Here is a 20,486-nt window from a genome sequence, read left to right on the forward strand (position 1 = left end):
TCGAAGTCGGGGAGAAAATGGAGGCTCATTTCAGCATATTTACCCGGGCCCTCCGTCAAAAGTGAATTTTACCCGCTTATCCTACGTGTACCACAGCCGAAAAGCGTACACAAAGCTGCCGAAAAAAACAAACCCCCAATCGTTGGATGGGATTTACTCTCGAATCCGAAAACTGTCCATGCCGCTTCTATCACATGGTAAGATTTTTTTTTACAAGAAAAGTTTCTTTTGGAAGGTGGCCTGGTGTTGTTGTTTTTCTTAACTGTTGTTGTGAAAAGTGTCGAGTAATAAAAGGGAACAGAAACTTCGTGTTTTTCTTCTTTCTTTTTTTTTATAACCTAACCCAACGCGAACCGCTTTAGGACCATGGGACTGCCTTAATTCTCCCCGCTGTGGAATGTAGCTCCTGCTCCAGCGGAGCGGCGTCCCTCCTTCGCTCCCCGACGCCTGAGCTGAGAAGGCCCCGATCCCCTACTTATCCATAGTTCGACAAGAAAGTAAAACAACATAATGGTCGTCTCTATTGTTTATTTCTGTGTTGAGTTTTCCCCTCAGTATTTTGGGCCACATTGCATATATTTGTAGAAGTGTCCACAACTGTGATTGGTATATATGTTGTGAAACAGGCTGTAGGGGCAGATTGCTGCCTTTCTGCAATATGTAGCAAACAAGTTTCGAAGGATATAAATCTGGCTAATGAGGAGTCACTGACAATTTAGCAGTAACTGCATTTGTCCTGCTACAAAGGAAAACTTGGCAGTTCAGATACTTCATTGTTGTAATATTAGTATATCCTGTGTGTGTATCTGCGAAGGGGGGGTGTCCGTAGTAAAGGGGGGGAGACGAAACTTGGCCTACGTGCATTTCATTTCTTTTGTATTTGCACACCATCCTTTTGTCATAAAGCCGAAATCCACAGAGCTTCATGTAGGTTGGCACTTATACAACCATGTGCCTTGCTCAGGTGTGCTACTAGCACTCATGAGGTAACAAGGCAGAGTAGGTTTGTGTGTGTGTGTGTGTGTGTGTGTGTGTGTGTGTGTGTGTGTGTGTGTGTGTGTGTGTGTGTGTGTGTGTGTATGTGTGTGCGTTTTTCTCCCAAAACCAAATCTAGTCATAGGTTTGTAGATTAACAACGATAATAATCATTGCTGTTATCTGTTAATATCACTCTTATTATTATTTCATGTTGCTATACTCCTTTTTAGTTAAGGCATTTGCCATAAAAACCTGTCTTAATAAGGCGCCAGAGGCAGCTTTGATCCCCCCCTTCTTTTTTTTTGCCTTTAGAGCTGATTGACCTGTTTGAGTAATGAAAAGTAGGTCTGTGTTATGCCAACCAACATCACAGCACCATGTTTTTTTAGATGCTTTACATTCCAGCCAGCCTATTTCCCAAGGCAGTGCAAACTTTTGAAACAATTAGGCCCATTATGCCTCTGTTATGGTTGTGTGTTAACACATGCTGGATGTCTGTGTCATCAGATATTAAACCATTGCTGGATTCTTCTCATGAGGCAGCACAAAAATCCCAGTCAGAGGAATACTGTCGATTAGGCTGAAAATAATCACTAGCTAAGTGCTAAACGTTTGTGATGGTCAGTCACATTTGTCTACTCTGCCAGCTTTTGTGGCAGAATAGGCCAAGCTTCCTTTGGAAGTAATATTCTTTAAAGAAGAAAGCCTAGTTGGGGTTAAAACATGGAAAACACCCGGTAAATATTTGGAAGTGCCAGTCATTGTGGCCAATAAGATGTCAAATTAATTTGCTGGTGTTAATCGGTCAAGACTGAATCTGAGATTAAGCCTCAGCTATTTGGGCCAACACAGAGCATGGTAAAGTGTGTGTGTGTGTGTGTGTGTGTGTGTGTGTGTGGGTGGGTGAGTGAGTGAGAGAGATTCATATGTTGCACTTGCATTACTATACTTGTGGAGATTATTGCATGTGAACCCTCAAGTTAGAATGTAATGTGAAAATGGGCCATTTGTAAGGTTAGAGGTTAGGTTCAGGGAGAGGTTAAGCATGCAGTGATGGTAGTAAACCTGTAATTGGTTCGAGACTAAATTTGAGTTTATTTGCAATAGATGGATGGACAGTCTTAGCAAGTTTAGCTGTGTGTGTCTGTTTATGTGTGTGGCTGGTGGGTGAGGGCGTAGGAAACTGGAAACTTACTCCACATTACTTTACACTTTATTTTAGGTAAATCTTGGAGGGTGGAGTGGGATGCCCACCCTAACACCCTTTCGGTTCCCTTTTCCACACAGAGTACATATTATCCTTTTTTCTTTTTTAAATTCAGTTTATTTTGGTCGCCTCAGACTGTCCCATGATGCAATGGTGGTATGAGTTTACTTGTGCTTACTTGTGGAATGGAATGCTCTCTGGTCGAACCCGGCGCTTGAAGCATCACAGGAATGGAGGCTGAGGCGAGAGATCTCAGATGGATTGGGCAACCTTCTTTTTGTGGAACTTGCCCCCCCCCAAAAAAAATGTTTGTGTCAGTTAAAAGTCTTATCTGTACAAACAAGGCAGGGGCTGTGTTCTTCTGAAAAATGGCCTCAAGCGTTAGCAGCTGCCATGGTTGTAGCATGGTCTTTAAACAGAGTTTGTATTTAGACAGAGCCTAGGGGATGTCTGGGAATGGTCGGCTGTTTGAACCTATTCAGTTCAAGGGCTTCCCAGGTGGTTGCTTTGGTCTGAGTGTATTAGTTGGTCCTGTTCGTGTCCTGCCTCTACCGGGGATTATAAAAAGAGATATTATTCTGTTCTGATTTGAAGTTGTGTTTGAAATAAACAATGTAGTTTTTTTTCCACTACCTACAATGGCTGAAAAATCCCAAATCTCACCAGCTGCTGTTGTCTTCTACCAACCAAGCAGACTTTGAGAGTAGAGCAGGAAATCCAAACAATGGTTGGTTTCCTGCTCAAGTGGCTGGCAAAGTAGACAAATTCACCAGCCACAGACAAACTTTACTAGGAATTGGTTGGTGTCTGATGGTTATTTTCTCACCCGAGACCAAAGCAGATTAGTTTCTCTAGACCAGACATTCATCCATTAGGGTGAAAGGGTAATGTCCTCTTTCGAGGGGATATTTGAGGTTTATGAAGTCTCAGAAAGAGCAGTTCTATTACCTGCCGAACTTGCACATTGAACTTCAATATATGCCTGAAAATTAAAGTTAGGCAAATAATCTGACCCCTAGATAAATGGAGCTATTGTTATTATTTTCTGCAAAAAAATTGTACCTTGTTGAGTGAGATTTTTATAATCATTGTGTTTGCTAAACCTAGGAACATTTGTGCCTTATAAAGCAGGAGCAATTTTTTCCTATCACACTTTTAATGAAAACACTTGGACTAGAGGTGCCCATCCTATTTCCATTGTGGTCCAGCACTTTTCAGGCTTTCATTCCAACTGAACATTACACCAGCAAACTTCACTTATTGGCATCCCTTCAATCAGAGGGTGGGTGGGTTGTGGGGAAAATAAGGGAGATAGCAGTTGTAGTGTTTGGTTTGAATGGAAACCTCATATATACAGGCCTCAGTGGTGCATGGTTAGAAACCACTGCTTTAGGCCCAAGATGCCTTATTTGATCAAGGATTTTGTCCATCTGAGATTATTTTCCATCTCCTGCAGTTGTTAAAATGACTAAGGAGGGAGTGAAACCTCTGATCAGAAATCTTTATTAAGTCTCTCACTGGGCTAACTTTAAATTAGAGCAAACAATGGTTAGCATAAACTAGTTCTTATTTTGCCGGGAACCCACCACTGGCACCATGTGAAACAACTTAAGGGTTCTGGTACCACAGTTTGAGAACAGCTGAGGGTGTCTTTAGGGTCAGTTCTCAACCTTGGTTCTCAGGAACCACCATTCTACTGGGTCTCTATTCTGCCGGGTATTCCAGCCATCAGCCAAGGAGTCACATGACATGTAAACATAATGAACTACCTGGCACATTGGAAACTGAGGGTCCTATAGACAGAAATTGAGAATCATTGAGCTATAGCTCTGGTAAAAGCAACCAAATGTGTGGGGATTAGTTGAACCTTCCTGAAAGGGTGCTGGAATGAGTTTTCCTCTTCTTTCCTCCTATAACAAACTATTTAGGGTTTGGATTAGCACTATGGGATGTCTATTCCAATGTCCAGTCCCACTCTCTTATATTCCCTCTAGAGGTTAGGAGACGCTGCCAGTGTTGTGGTAATTAAACATAAATATCCAATATAAGTAAAGAGGAAGAACAATTATGAAACTTCTGGAGTGTCCGCTAATGCCTCTCTGTTTGGAACTGAAAATGTTTACCAAAGCTTAATTTCTTCTTATTATGAACTCTGAAAAAAAAAAGTTTGTTTAATCTTTCCTTCAATACAACTGGGGGAAAAGGCTTTAACATTTGTGACACTTCCAACTTTTGTCAACCGCTCATCATTCACTATCATGCTTCAGTGATGTGGCGTTAAACAGCACATTAATGCCACATTAAGAACAAAGTGGTGTGAGCTTAGTGTGGTCATTAGGGTTTTGGTCATTTGCATTCAAACAAACGCAGGAATTGTTTTTTGATGGCAATCCATCTGTTAAAATGTATTCTCACAGTCAAGTCCTCTCTGCAAGCCAATAAAGGTACAAACCGTGTACATGCAACATGGATCGTAGGTTCAAGTCATGCTCACAATCTCTGATTTACGGCTTCTCAATGAAATGCGTATCACACTTTTAATTTTCTACAATTAATCGTTTTGAGAATATCAATACATTCATATTGAATCCTTCATTTTATTCATATTACCTGCTGTTGTTAAATAGTCAAGATGTTGACAAAAGTTGCAAAAATAAAAATACAGCAAAAAGACTTGGTTCCCCAAGCATTGTGATCATAATATTCAGCAAAATAATCAAGATTTTTGCTTGTAGTCCTATTTTGGCAAAAGTCTTCCTCCCTTTCCCCCACCTTTTCTATCATTCCTTGTCTTTATGGTCAAGCAAACAAAAAAATTCCTTGATTCCAGTGTCCCACCCAATGAGTGTCAGCGGCATGTGACTGTCTGTGGGAGGTTGAGGAAGGGGACATGTGCCTCTTGCACACTTCAATCCATCCTGCCTTGGAGGACAGTGCTGCCACTGCGGAGGTCAAAGTATTTTCCTCGAAACATCCATCAGGCACAGTTACGAACCTTGTCACCGAGGAATACTTACGACAGAGTGACTGACGTAGGTGAGGTGGGGGTGGATGTGGGTAGGGAACAGCATAGCTTGTTTTGATCCCACCACTACAGAGATGTATGCTCTGATGGGGGGCTTATGCGCTGCAGAACTATGCAGTGACAGGGGCTGACTTGTGTGACCACAAACCAGAAATATGTGTAGATGGTTCTGTGATTAACTTGTTTAACCTCCACCGGCTCTCCTGAGTGGTATGCTGAGATGAATCAGTGAGGCTTTTTCCAATACCAGTATTGACTCAAAGTTGTTAAAATTCAGGTCAAATGTTGTCAGGTAATAAGTGCTTAGACATCATTTTTGATAATTATACACTGTACAGTGAGTAGTCACTAGTTTGACATATTGAGATAGCACTCATTTCCCAAATTTACAGAGATCACTCAGCCGTGTGTGTGTGTGAGAGAGAGAGAGAGAGAGAGAGAGATGACAAATTGGTTACTTTGTTTTGATCACTGACATTACACTAGTTATACCAGTGCTGTGTTGTTTTGACTGTGAATTGACAGGGTTCAACTTGTACTAAGATGACACATTGATGGAGGCAGACCTGTACAACACTGCCTTGGTGTAGAGCATGACTCATATTACCCTGTGTGTCAGAATCGTTAATTGTGTAAATACCCGGAGACAGATGAGCACTTAAGAGAAGTGGTTTTATTTCTGTTTGTATCGTCCTTTTAGCACCTTAAAACCACTTGCTTTATGATTGAAATGGAGCTTTTTTTTATTCAGTTACCCTATCCTGATCAAATGAAGCCATGACCAAATCCTGGTTATTAGAAAGTAAAAAGTCAACTTTTCTTGCGGGGGTGGGGCACAAGTTAAATATGACCACATTCACCACACTCTCTTACTATGGGCTTAACTCCGTATCCTTCTCCACAGGCACACACTGGCAGCAGCATCATGGCCTGGGGCCGCAGCGCCCTCGTGACCCTCCCGCCTTTCTTGGAATGAGGTGGCGGAACATGAAGCCCTGAACGACGCACCGTGGGACACTTGTAGAACCGCCACCTTCTTCACCTCTACCCCCACCTTGACAGCAGGCGCCAACAGAAACCACAGGGCAGACACAGCCAAGCCAACGTATGGGAGACATAACTCATGCCGACACAGAGGACGATTCCCAGTTTCTTTGGAAAATCTCCACCTCAGATCTGTCCTGCTGAGTGCTGTTATCTATTTGGGTCAGCCAATTCTAGAAGGATCTCTGAAAAAGAGAAGGGGGAGTGAACTTCAGTTTGTATGTGTGTGTATGGTTGTGTGTGAGAGTGGGTGCGTTGTACAGTGAGTGAATGAGCGTGTGTGTGTCTGCTTAGAGTAGACATCAAACACACGGGTGCCGACTCACATTGGCGCCAAAAGCATGAGGCCCAAGACATTCCCTGCTGCCCCGTATGTGGGCAACACGCGCCAGCGGCTTCAGGAGATCAAGGAGGGACTCAAGCAGCCTGCCAAGCTGGTTAGCCAGGCGCTCCATGGGGGCAGCTCACGAAGCGAAGGGGGCAGAGGGGCTGACTGCAAGGGGGGCAAGGACACGGCCAGCCGACAGCAGCAGCTCCGGCCACCCCAGAAGTTCACCAACTACCAGAATGCGCTGCGGGAGATCCGTAAATCCCTCATGCCCTTCGCTAATGAGTCAGGCTCTTCCTCGGGGTCAGGCCACCCCGCAGGGGCTGGTGATGTCAACCGACAGATGCTGCAGGAACTGGTCAATGCAGGCTGTGACCAGGTAAGAGAGAATTTGTGTGTGTGTGTGTGAGTGTGTGTGTGAGAGAGAGAGAGAGAGAAACTGTTGGTGTGCATGTTTCAGGTTTCAGATACCAAGCACTCTTGCACTGTTGATGAGAATGCACATTTGCCCAGATGGACGACACTTCTCAGAGTTCTGTCCACAATATTTGGGCTATTTGCCACAAGTGCCTGGAATAAGTTAGAAGGAATTTTGTAATGAAGGCAGAAAGCTCCATATGCTCTCATAGGCAATACAATGCAACCGTTCTCTGCCAAGTGTACAGTGCTGTGGTTACGTAACCTGGGCCCAATCGCTGAAATGTTGAAATATCAGGCGGATTTCACAACCTATTGGAGTTTACTCCCTTCATCCACTCCAGTACTGCACCCATTATCAAACATCTCTGGGGAAGAGGAGGAGGGAATGTCTTTCCTCACCTCAAAGTTAAGCCTTTTAGTGTTGAGAATCATTAGATAATTAGCTGCACTGTGTAGTTTATTCAGATGAGTATGAGGCACACCATAACATGTCAATCTTCTCAGAATGCTGCCTCAGAGCCCAATACATACACTTGCCATGTGCAGAAGTGGTGATATCTCTTACAGAACAAGAAGTGTGCCTTGCATGTTGCCTTGGATTCATATTGCGTCATCTTTTCTAAGGTTAATTCCTTTTAAACTCTTCTTTGCTCCCATCAAACCTGGGCACCTAGCCACTCAAAGTCAAAGTGCAGTTCTGTGTGCTAAGCTGGATACCATGTAATACAGATATTGTGGGTCCGAGCGGAACTCAAAGACAGGATTTGTATGCCACCCCTACTTGTCTTGCACATGTGGGAGTTGGGGGGACTTCTTTTTACCGCAGGACCTCAGGTTTGGCCCCCACCCTGCTGAAGTGTCACTGAGCAAGACACTTAGCCGCCACTGGCTGACCCTGACTTCTGGAGACTTCTGGTGGATTTTGCTGCACTGGTGATTACTGTCTTGCCTGGGTCAGATAAGGACTACCACTGGTTCAAGGATGAAAGACTTGCTCAGGGGACAGGCCCTGTGACGGTGTTTGGCATGTGAAGAATGCTGAGCTCAAGTCCATGCACAACTCTACCAAGAAATCCTCCTCAGTACACTGGAATTATGAATTTACCTCCAGCGACAGACAAGAGAGCTGAAGCTACCAAATCAATTTTCTCCTTTTTTTCCAAAGGAGCAGGCCTCCCAAAATATGATTTTTGATTTTAATATGACAACCTATAACCAAAGAAAATAGCAGGATGGGTTGTGTACCCTGACTTGATCACTAAAGCCCAATTTATGCTCCAAATGTCAGCCGACATAAGAAAATGTGTCGTGTACACGACAGCCCTGGGAGACACAAAAAGTGTCTCTCATGACGTCAAAATTGTCGAGAGACATCTGTCTGCTAGCCAACATTTGGAGTATAAATTGGGCCTAACACTTTTGGAGCCATTATGACTAGATAAACCAAAATAATAATAATAATGTCATGGTTAGTGTGACACTATTTATTCACTTGTTGGGGACTTTTTTCTTTTCTTGCACCCCCCCTCTCCCCTTCACTGGGAGGTCACAGGTCAGCTGCAGATCACAATGTCTGGCACTGACAGAAATTCAAGGTCTTGCTCAAGGACATGTCATTACTATTGATGCTCCCAACAAATGTTATAACTGTCTCTTGAACACAGGGTCACTTTACCCGTCCATCTGGCCATCCTGTCGGTTTTCAAATAGAAAAGAGCCTGAAGAGACAAGCTGCTTACCATAAGATGACAGAATTAACTGAAATCTGGCTTATGACTGGGAGCAATTTGTCACCCTTGTCAGGACCTTTCTGTTGGGATGTGATTTATGAAATGAATAAATGCGTATCTAAGGAACTGGACCAGGTAATGTGAATTGCACAGCAGCAAAATTACTTTTGTGCATATTGGATAAGTTGAAGAATGGCGAAGTTGCATATTTGTGTGTGTGTGTGTGTGTGTGTGTGTGTGTGTGTGTGTGTGTTTGCTGTAGTAACTGATGTTAATTTTTGTAAGACTAGTCTTGTTTTAAAATAAAACAGTTGTTCACTTCCAGTTGGGAAATGGACATTTAAAAGCACCCTTGAATTTGACAACGGGACTCTCTAGGGCATCTGTCCATTTTGGGCTACAGTGGGAGCCATTTTCTTGGCTGTGGTGTTGGTTGGTTGACCTCCATTGCCATCATTGTGAATGGTTCAGGCCTGTTCAATACAAACAGGAAGTGTCCATTCAATGGTGGCAGGGTGGAACGGTTCCTTCTGCTCTTGTCGCAACCACAGAGAATGTTGATGCTCCTCCCTTGTTCGCTTTCTTTCTCAGTCTGTCTCAGCTTCAATTCCTGTCTGCTTCTGTTATAATTTCTCTGAGACTTTTTTTTTGGGGGGGGGTGTCTTTTTAGTATTCACAAACAGGAGAAACATCTAAATCCGCAGCTATATGTAAATTAAATGGACCAGTGCAGCGTATGCAGGTGATGCCTTCTCCCTTGTGAAAGCATTTCATCTGGGGTCGAGGTCAGCTGATTCTGATCTGACCCACTCATGTCTAACCTGTCTGGTCCTTTTGCGCACTATTGATGAATTGTGGGTATTGATGTCATTCATTACTCACACACACACACACACACACACACACACACACAAGTATCAATTTAACCAAAGCGCCAAAGTGTTACCAGCCCATTACTACTACTTAACAACTTCTAACATGTGTCTGCCCTTTATTTATTTATTTGTTTGTTTGTTTGTTTGTTTGTTTGTTTTGTCCACCCCTGTTTTACTGTGATGCGTGTCACGTTCGACAGACAGGCATTTTTAGTTCACTGCCCACCACTGAACAGACCGCTGACTGTGAGGCCTGGGACCATTTTTTTCCCACAGCACATTCCATTACTGTAATGGCCACTGTAGGTTTTTTCCCCCATAGGTCGTGAACACCCCCCACACCCATCCCCCTTCAACCTCAGCCCCCTCCATGTCCACCTTGGACCCCCACCACCACTAGTCAGCCCTGGGTCTTATCAGCCAACCCCCCCCCCCTCCCATCCGCCATCTCTCCTTCCCTACAAATTACAGAGCAACGTGGTGCGTTACATAATCACCTTTTTTATTTTTTTTTCAAAGGAGGAAATGTTTTGGAGGGGGAGCGTGGGAGGAGGGAAGGTACGCCAGGCAGCGGGATGAGAGGGAGGCAGGGAATGAGTGATGGAGGAAGAGAGAGACGAAGGGAGGTTTTAGAGGGTTTTTTTTTTTCAGTTCCCAGCTTCTTCCCCATCCATCCCGTCCCTGTGAGTGCATTAGGCTTGGTTAGCCAGGCAAGCAGGAATGTCAAACACAGTGAGTGCAAAAAAAAAAAATTCCAATGTGCGATCGAACGAACGCGAGGCATTTATGTAACGATGAGGCCGACCGGACATGACTTGGAGGCACTGAGTGTGTGTGTGTGTGTGTGTGTGTGTGTGTGTGTGTGTGTGTGAGAGAGAGAGAGAGAGAGAGAGAGAGCGCGCAATCTCCATGGGTATGTTGAGGCATATGACGAGGCATCCCTCAGGGCATTCTGTAACACAGTTAAGTCAAAACACAGAAACTGTTTTATTGGCCAAGTCAGGTTGCACATACCAGGAATTTGACATAGCAGGGCACTCACATAAACATAAAGGACATAAGGTGACTTGTGTCTTCTAATGTAGAATATTAAAGCGTATCCAAGAATAGCTACAAAAGTGTGCCGTATTTCCCGCTGCTTTTTTTTTTTTACTCATCTTGCTGATCCTGCGATTTATATTTCAAAGTGACTTATACGATGTAATTTTGTCGGACAAGACACTGCATTTCAACTAAGACCACTAGATGGCACTGCTTAATCGTGTGGCTCAATTGAAAATACTGTAACGCCATATAAATGCGATTTATACGCCGAAGCGACGTGTTTTTGGTTTTTTTCCCCTCGCATCAACGCATTTTTTGCCGAGTGTGATTTATACTCCAGTGCAACTTGTAGTCTGGGAAATGCAGTATCAAATCTAACAATATCTAAGTATCTTAGAATATCCCAGGTTGGTAAGTTAGGAGTAAAGTAACTATCTTTTGTAGTCTACGCTCATGGTCTATAAAAGTTAATTAAACAGGTGTTATGTGTGTAGAATGGCCATTTCACATGAAAGTAGCCTTAGTGAGGAGGAGCAGTGAGAGGTTTATGACTGAGTGTGTGAGGTTGATGGATGGATGTCCCTCTTGGCGTGTCCATCCATCTGCCCTCTGCACTCCAGAGGTACTCCATATGGCTTTGATTTAGAAGGTCTCATTCTGGAATGTGGTTCAGAATTTGGGTCAAAGTGAAAACTAATAACTTTTTTTCCTGTTTTTGCTTTTTTGCTTTTGTCATGGTCAGTTTTTCTTTGTTTGTTTTTCTCTCTCATCATTATATACTCCTGTTTCCTTTTACATCTCGCCAATGTCGCTCTTCTCTTGTGCTGTGATGTACGAGTGTTGTACGTCTCCGTCTCACTGTCTGTCATATTCACATTGCTGTGTCTGAGCTTAAATGAAAGGAGAGCTGCAATCTGTCAGTTAGGTAGTTTGAGTTTGGTTATTGTAAACATAACCTTTGTGGTTTTATTATTTATATTAACATTCCTTTTACAATATTCTTCGCTTTGCTAGTTGAGAACTTTTAAGTTGAATGTTGTACATTGTTAAACTTGTGCTGAGAGACATAGAGAGGAGAACAGAGACAGAGACTCTGTTGCTGTTTGTTCATAGTACTGTGAATACTTTCAACACTGCATGTGTGTGCGTATGTGCATGTTTGTTTACATAGTTGTGTGTTTTTGTATGATCATACCAAGATCATGGGTTTGGGACAACTTGGAGGCTCATGGCTCCCATAACCATTATGAAAAGGGTGAAAATGTGGCAGTAGATATTTTCGACAGGAAGCCGCATAAGTGAGAAGACAAACAAACTGCAGCAGGAGAGCCACTCAGTCCGTGCGAGAGAGAGAGGCAGGGAGACAGAGAGTCCAGATAGCTCACATTCCTGCTTCCTGCACTGTGGAATGTTGGGAAGAAACATCTGTCGCCATGACAGCCTAGGTCAGGGGTTGGAACGCGCCACCAGGCCTGTCCACAGCTGACTCCACCCAGCCTGATGCTTTGTGTCCACACGCAAACACACACACGCATTCACACTGACCCACATAAACAAATGTATGTGTGTTCTGAGGCACACCCCTGAGAGAGGGAGAGAGGGAGAGAGAGAGTATACTACTGAGCCCAGCATTCTCTTCTGACTACAAAGGAATGCAACACAAAAACCCTTCCAGGTCCCTGAGTGAGGCTGACCGTCAACACGCACCCAGTGTTTATATTCTGTTTCCCGTGTGTGCACAGAGGGGTGTGCAAACTAAATGTGTGTGCGTGTGTATTGAGTGTAATCGGCCAAGTGCACAGTTTGCATGTGTGTTGCAGAGAGCGATCTATTTACACAAAGTTTCTAGCACTTTGATGGACACACACACACACACACACATACATACAGAATGCGTAGAATGTCTCTGGCCCTGGCGTTTCCTGGCTCAGAGCTGAAAGTGCCCACGGTTGCTATGCAATCCTGCTTTTAAACCCATTTGTGTTTGACTTTGTTTCCGCCCTGCAAATGAAAAGTGCCTTGTCTGTCTCAGAAACTGTGGGCATGAGGGGACACAAAATGGCCCCACCTAAAAATGAAAAAAAACCCTGATGAAAACAACTTGCCCTTCGCTGTAAACTCTTCTGGATAAGTGTGCCTGCAGAGTTCCCAAAAGGTACATTGTTGAAATGTATTTTTCCCCAAGCACAAAGATTTATGAGCGGTATAATTATCAAAGCTTTACTTTCATGTTATCAAAAAATATATTAAACAAGGTCGATGCTGTTGTCCTATGTAACTCATTGGGTAGCTCATAGTATGGAGCCCTCATTGTCAGGGTGTCATCCTCACCAGCGCCATCTGTTTTTAAAAAAGATGAATGCATGGACGTTACCATTGTGGCACTTTGGATGAAATCATCCAGTAAAATGGCACATGTAAAAGAATTTAACTAAATCTTACACGGACTTTCTTGATGTGACTGCTGTTCCACAAGAAACCAGCAGGGGCATGCATGTTAGGGCTCAATGGCTCCTCTGTCGGAACAGCTGGGCCTTGGATTGGGTTGAAATGTCTTTGCGGTGAGGTCATTTGCCATTCAGGGGGATTTCCTCATCTAGGTGTGGGTCGCCTAGTTAGAGAGGGAAAGAGAGAGTAAGAGGGAGATAGCCCTCTCAGGTTTTATGTTGTGTGTCGTATCAACCACTCTGTCTGGGTTTGTTGCTGGGGTTTTTGTTTGTTTGCCTTCTAAAGTTGTGTGAGAATGACTAAACCACTTGTTGACCTCGCAGGGAACTCTTGTTTGCATTTAAGGTTTACATAAAAATGCACAACAACTCACTACAACATTCACCAAACCCAAAATCATCAACTGACTCTCTGCCTATAGGAATTGGGGTTGCAATGCTCGGTATACTCCATTCTATATGAACAGTCAGAGTGCTCATAGCTCCTTGTGATGCAGTGAGAGCAGTCATGTACAGTAAGTGCGCAGGAATTGTGCACGGTGAAGGGTTAACTGATGGCTTCAGGCAAACCGATGAGCCAATTGACCAACTAGAGAGCTCTGTAATGCACAATACAGTACAATAAAACAGTGCAAAACACAGAGACTAAGCTATATATCTCTCTTGGAGTCTGCTTCGTCGCAGTGTGGTTTACCCATTAAATCAATCAGGGTCATAGCCTCAGCCACTGGAGTTGTCATAGTGTTGTGAGCACCTGGGGAGGCATAGTGGTCTTGTGGTTGAAAAGATTCATCCTATAAACTGAATTAGGATGGCTCTTTCAGCTTGCATCTGCCTTGCTGATGTATCCTTGAGAAAAGTTCCACATCGCTACCAGCCCCAAGGATGATGTTCTGTAGCTGTTATCCCACCACTGTATCTTAGCTACCAGACGGAGTTGTATTGGGGTTTTATGCTCTTAAATAGAAATTATAAAGGGCTCGTTGTAGAGCTGAAAAATGTCTACAATTTAGCTTTGATTTCAATCTTTACTTGGATCTTGGTGAAACGAGATGAAACAGTAATGATCCCTACGGGGAAATTGAATTGTAGCAGCAGCAGCAGATGAAAAGTGAATAGAAATAAAGAAAATACTCCAGCAGAAAAAAAAAGAAAAAAAAAACAAATGGGTGAAGGTGGGAAAAAAAATTACAGCTCAGAACCTAAAATGGCCTCCAACTAACTTATTGTAGTTGTATCCCAATTTGACAAGAGTTACAGTATGTCAATGAGCATGGATATAATACTCCATTTACACCTGGTATTATCATGCTATGTTTTTCTGGATATCATGTATGGTCAAGGTCACATTAATGCAATACTCGCACTGGTAAGAACGTACCCTCTGAGGGTGGAAGCATCATCCCAGCCAATAGTTAAACAGAATAGCCAAAAGTGAAGCCGCTCATTCTGATGGTTGCAGTTTATTCAGACAAACAGCTTTGTCACAAAACCTTTCCACCTTGGTTAACAAGTCACTGTTATTTGTATTTACTAGGGATGGGTATCGTTAAGATACCCTATGGGAGTCACCCTATGGGAGATTTTGGATCAAACTTTAGACAGTGCTCTCCACCACCATCATCAAAACACCAAATGAGGGAATATCTTTTGGAAGAATGGTGTTCACCCCGGGCGGCACGGTGGCGCAGTGATTAGCGTGAACGCTTCACAGCAAGAATGTCCTGGGTTCAAGCCCTCGGGTAGTCCAAACCTTGGGGGTTGTCCTCTGTGTGGAGTTTGCATTTTCTCCTCATGTCTGCATGGGTTTCCTCTCGGTGCCCCGGTTTCCTCCCACAGTCCAGAGATATGTAGGTCAGGTGAATCGGCCATACTAAATTGTCTCTCGGTGTGTGTGTATCTGTGTGTACATGTTTAGCTATCCTTGTGTGGACATTTGGTCCACACAAGGATAACAAAACCTGACAGCACGTACCTTGTGCAGACATTTCAGAGGTCCGCACAAGGAAAAGGGTCTATTTTAGGGTTAGGACTTGGTTTTAGGGTTACGGTTAGAATTAGGGTTAGGTTAAGGTTAGGGTTAGGCATGTAGTTTGCGTGGTTAAGGTTAGGGTTAAGAGCTAGGAAATGAATGTAGTCAATGAGGGGTCCACACAAGAATAGTGAAACACGACTGTGTGTGTGTGTGTGGGCCCTGTGATTGCTTGGCGGCCTGTCCAGGTGTCTCTGCCGCCCAATGACTGCTGGGATAGGCTCCAGCATCCCGCAACCCTGAGAGCAGGATAAGCGGTTTGGGTGGATGGGTATCGTTAAGAATTTAACAGTACTGCTACTCTTACTGATACTGTTTGTCAATCCGGTACTTTAACGTACTGGTTAGTTCTTATTGGCGATTATATTTTTTAAGAGAATAAAAAACAAAACAAATTAACATTGCTTTATTTTCTCATGTGTGGACAGAGCGTTACTTTTAATCATTGACCCATGTTTGTGTAATTTAGTTAACTCCGTGTGGGCTCTAGGCTACTAGCATACATAACATACTACCTGAGGTGGATGGGGCAACGAGAGATGAACTATGAACTAGGTAGTCAAAAACTGCATTTCTCCACCTGTATTTGATGCACTTTCGCCAGAAGTTTCAAAAGATTGCTTGTGTATCAGCCCTTACATGCAAAAGACTTGTACTTGTGGCAACGAGCGTTGTCAGCATCAAGTCTAGTACTGTTTAGTTCTCTCTCCGCCACTGTCACTAGGAGCAGGCTGTGTGTGTGTGTGCGTGCGTGCGCGCGCGTGCGCGCGCGCGCACGCACATGCACATATCTGAGAGGAAGCTCTGGCCCCGCCCCTCGGCTTGCACATATGACAGCCTCTGAGAGAGAGAGCTCTCTGCTGGGTTGGGAATAGTGAAAATGCATCAAAGACAAATGTCTTAATCTTGTTGCAAATTAGAAACGGAGTTGATGAGCTAAAATGTGCAAGATAACATTTATGTAGCCTAAATAAATAGGGAATGTATTTTCTTAATTTCTCCCAATACCAATGGCAGAACCATTAACGTCGGAGCTTATCGATACTGCGGTCTTTAGCACCGCTGCCCGTTTAATACCGGGTTTTGGTATCCCTCCTGAGTATTTACAGCAGTTGCAAATTTGATTGTGGCAATATAAGTGTTTCTGGTGCCTCAGTTATTAAAACGATGTTTTTTTTTTTTAATAAAATGTTTTGATGTTTTGTTTTATTAATGTTTTTGATGACAATGGACACACTTTCCATCTTCCTATTTCAGTATTAAAAAAAAAACTTTCCGTCTTCCCAACCGCTTTTTTCTTTGGTCCTCATATTTTTGTGCGCACTATTCAGTCAACATGGTTACAATGCATTTTTTTGTGCACACTCTTCAGTCAGCATGGTTACAATGCAGAGAAGGAGAACACGTATAAATACCAACACCAGGAATAGATGGAAAGGGCATGATTGTGTTGTTCAATACCCAAATCCAGATACAGGTCACATGATAATACCGGGTGTAAAGGTCACACTTTATTTTACCGTACACTAAGGCATAACAAGCTGTACTTTGTATCAAATTAGACTAAAGCTAGAAATAAAATGTTCTTTATTAGGCAGTAAACGAACAGTTATACCCTAACTAGACACCATACACCTAAATTATGCTGTAATCAGAAACCACATGCAATGCCGTATTAGACCCCAAAATATACTGTACTTACACACTATTATACCAAATTATAATCTAATTAGAAACCAATCACATCTGGTCACTACTTCACAGATCCCTTGTAGTTCTCTGGAATCCTGTCGAGTTTGTAGGTAGTAATACATATTTCCTCAACGCTCTACTCCCATACCAGTTAAGACATCAGATCATTTAATGGCATGTCACTATCTGACCCCAGTAACATTAAGCTATGGAAGCTGCCCCGGACATTGCTTCTTTATTTCCCACCGTTAGACCCTTATTAGACTTTATTAGATGGTAATTTGCGACACATTACAACAGAACTGTACCGTAAACCAAAGTGAAATCCATCTTTATTTCCCACTGTTAGACCCTTATTAGACTTTATTAGGGGGTAATTTGCGACACTTTACAAAAGAACTGTACACAGGGTTCCTACAGCGTAAGGCAAGTTAGATTTAAGACTTTTAGACTTTTTTTAATAGCACTCGGAATCAAGTTTAAGACCGTTTTTACAATAACCAAAATTGAAGAAAAAAAATGCATCAATTACATAGGGTTAGGGACAATTTTGCCATAATGTTTATTGTAACATAAAACATGACTTTTTTGATCCAGTGAAAAAGTTACATCTACTTCATGTTGAAAAAAAGTAACACTTTGTAGAGCGGAACACATGGAAAACAATAACATAAATAAACTACATAAAAATCATGAATCACCAGTAAAAAGGCACAATTGGCTGATTACTATAATTCCGAATAGCAATTCTACTGCAATCATTAAGTATTTGATCTTTTATTTTTTTATCCCCAATTGTACCCAACCAATTACCCCACTCTTCGGAGCTGTCCCAGTCACTGCTCCACCCCTTCTGCCGATCCTGGGAGGGCTGTAGACTACCACATGCCTCCTCCAATACACATGGAGTCCCCAGTTGCTTCTTTCCACCTACCAGTACATACTGGTAGCCATGTTCCATGGTACACTAAACCTAACCCTGTTAAACCAAGGCAGGGTTAGGTTTACCTGCCCATCCCTAACCTTAAACCTATCCCTAGTTGGGGACAGGTTTAAGGTTAGGGATGGGCAGTGGCACCGTAAGTGGGTATAATATTATGAAGATTCTAAGGGAGCCAGACTAGAGGGGGCGCCACAACGGTGCTCAAAAATTTTTTTTAATACATTTATTTCTAGTTTTTCCCCTTATCCCACACGATTACCCAATGGCATATGGCCAGATCTTGTCGAAGACCTCTCTGATTCGTGATCCACAGGAAGGAGAGATCCACAGGAAAGAGCCCACAGGTTCAATCTGGGCTATGGTGGTATCACATTCCTTTTTGTTAAGAGGATTTTATATGTAAATTTGTCAAACTAAGAAGATGGGTCCCTTATTGGAGAAGCTGTTGATGAGGGGATTGTTGGGCAAGCTGGTAGCATGGGATGAAGGTAGAGGAAGGGGTTTGATGTTTAGAGAAGTCAGGAAAATAACAAAATAATTATTTGATTAATTAAATAAATAAAGGGCACTCCGTAATATTCTTTATAGGGACGCAAAATCCCTGGCGGCACCCCTGGGGATGGGTGGCTGGGATTAAACGTTCGATGTTGAACCCCGTCCCATTTTGCAGGCTGTAGCCAGGTACTCCTTCTACATTTGGAGTCTACATCTGAAAACGCTCCATTTGAAGGGCCATTTGTAGGGTCAGATGACCACTACCCCTCGATCCCCAAAAGAAATGGGACACCCTACCCTATGTGGCTGCACCCAAAATGGAGGGGTAGGGCCAAGGGGAGGAGAATTGGGATTGGGCCAAAGTAGAGTATATTTTGGGTCTAGTACGCCAATTTATGCGGTTTCTACTTACTGCATAATTTAGGTGAATGATGTCTAATTAGGGTATAACTGTTTGTTTATTGTCTAATAAAGACCATATTATTTCTAGTTTGAGTCTAATTTCATACAAAGTATGGCTTGTTACGTACATCTTATTAGTGTACTGTAAAATAAAGTGCGGCCAGTGTCGTCTTAGACTGATGGATTAGGCTTATCATTTAGATTCCAGACTGGATTGCTACTGTTGACTAAACTGAGACACAGGACAACAGTATGAGGTTGCGAAAACTTAACTGATACTCCAACTCAAATGCCTTTATCATCTTAGCTCACGTGAGGACACCCCATTTCAGTACAAGATTTTTTTTCCTTGTTTCAAGATCCCCTGCTTTCAATTAACTAAATAAACCACTGGAATGATTGGCATTGTTTTAATAAGAGACAATAAACATGCAGGAATGCTCTGCAAGATCTGTACTCGCATTTTTGCTGTGCCTCATTCATAACTCGACTGGCTGGCCCCCGGATAGCTCAGTCCAGGGTGGTTAACTAGCATTTTTGAGATAGGTGACCTAAATACCTCCAAACTTTTTCATTCACCACCTGCTGAACCAAAGGTTTCCAAACCTAAGATGAGCTCTCCACTCCCCACCTGTAGTATCAGTTGGAAGCCATATCTCACCAAGGCGAAAAAGCAGTATGCTCCCACACCGTGGAAGCCACCTGGATGCTGACATTTGACCACACATATTAAAAAAAAAAAAAAAGTTAACTTCGCTAAAGTGTTCAATGTTTAGTGAGTAGTGGAGAGTGCTCGTTTTTTTTAAATAAAATCCAGTACAATTGATGGTGACAACCTATAATCAAATATGGATCAGGATAAGTAAACTAGGTAAAAGAATTTATTCGTTATTCGTCTCTTCTTTGAAGTAATATTGGAGTAACATTACAATGCATTTCATAGATTTTCTGGAGTGGCGCTACAGTTGAAATCAAGCCCTTTTTCTTTTCTGTGTTAGCATTGTGGTCTACCTATTCAGTTACTCAGGACTACACAGGAAGATTGCTGAATACTCAGACCACAACATTCCTCACACAAATACCCATGGTCATGTGACCACATGATGTTTCTGGGAGGTGCTCCATGAGGCTTCAGGTCCCCTGTTTCCTTTTACAAACTTAAACTTTATTCTGGAAAGTGAAAAGTTTTATCCACCTCTATCATGTCAGCATACTTCTCTCTTTTGGCTATTAACAGAGAATCAATCCAGGGAAAGGAACTAATCAATTATATCAACGTCAAAAAGGTTATGTAACTATGTTCTATTATGTGGACTAGTTGTTGTTTTGATTGGCACAGGAAGTCACTGGTACATGACCCCAATCAGAGAGGATGTAGGTGCATGCACGCCTAATTGTGTGTGTATATTTTTGGGGTGGGGGTGAATGTTTGTTGAATAGACACCCGCTGGGCTTCTGACAAGTACTGCTCAATATTACCATGTGTGTCTGTTTGCATATGTAACAGGAGATGGCAGTGCGGGCCTTGAAGCAGACAGGAAGTAGGAACATTGAAGCAGCCTTGGAGTACATCAGTAAGATGGGTTACCTGGATCCCCGCAACGAGCTCATCGTACGCGTCATCAAACAGACCTCACCAGGTACACAAGAACACTCCTGTAGTTTGTCATACCTTTCATATTTGTCCAGTCGAGTAAGGCATCTTGGTCTTTTTCAGTTCCACCCTGCCTCACATTCACACTGTTCCACACATTTCTCACTGAGATATGTCCAGTACAACCACAGCCTCTTTTTGTTGGCTATAGGGCAGTTCCATTCGGGTTA

General features: G+C 42.9%; 1 protein-coding gene across 2 annotated transcripts in view; it reads left to right on the forward strand.

Moving 5' to 3' along the window:
- The first annotated feature begins 5 nt into the window (after window positions 1-5).
- The window catches only part of lats2 (large tumor suppressor kinase 2), a 36,098-nt gene continuing 15,617 nt past the window's right edge, over window positions 6-20,486 (forward strand). For both annotated transcript variants that reach the window (XM_056289431.1, XM_056289432.1), the window contains exons 1-3: window positions 6-197; window positions 6,115-6,961; window positions 20,170-20,302. In XM_056289431.1, coding sequence (XP_056145406.1) covers window positions 6,596-6,961; window positions 20,170-20,302 — 499 coding nt within the window. In that variant the 5' untranslated portion in view covers window positions 6-197; window positions 6,115-6,595. The remainder of the gene's footprint in view (window positions 198-6,114; window positions 6,962-20,169; window positions 20,303-20,486) is intronic.

This window comes from Lampris incognitus, chromosome 11, assembly GCF_029633865.1.
Source record: "Lampris incognitus isolate fLamInc1 chromosome 11, fLamInc1.hap2, whole genome shotgun sequence".
Lineage (NCBI taxonomy): Eukaryota > Metazoa > Chordata > Actinopteri > Lampriformes > Lampridae > Lampris > Lampris incognitus.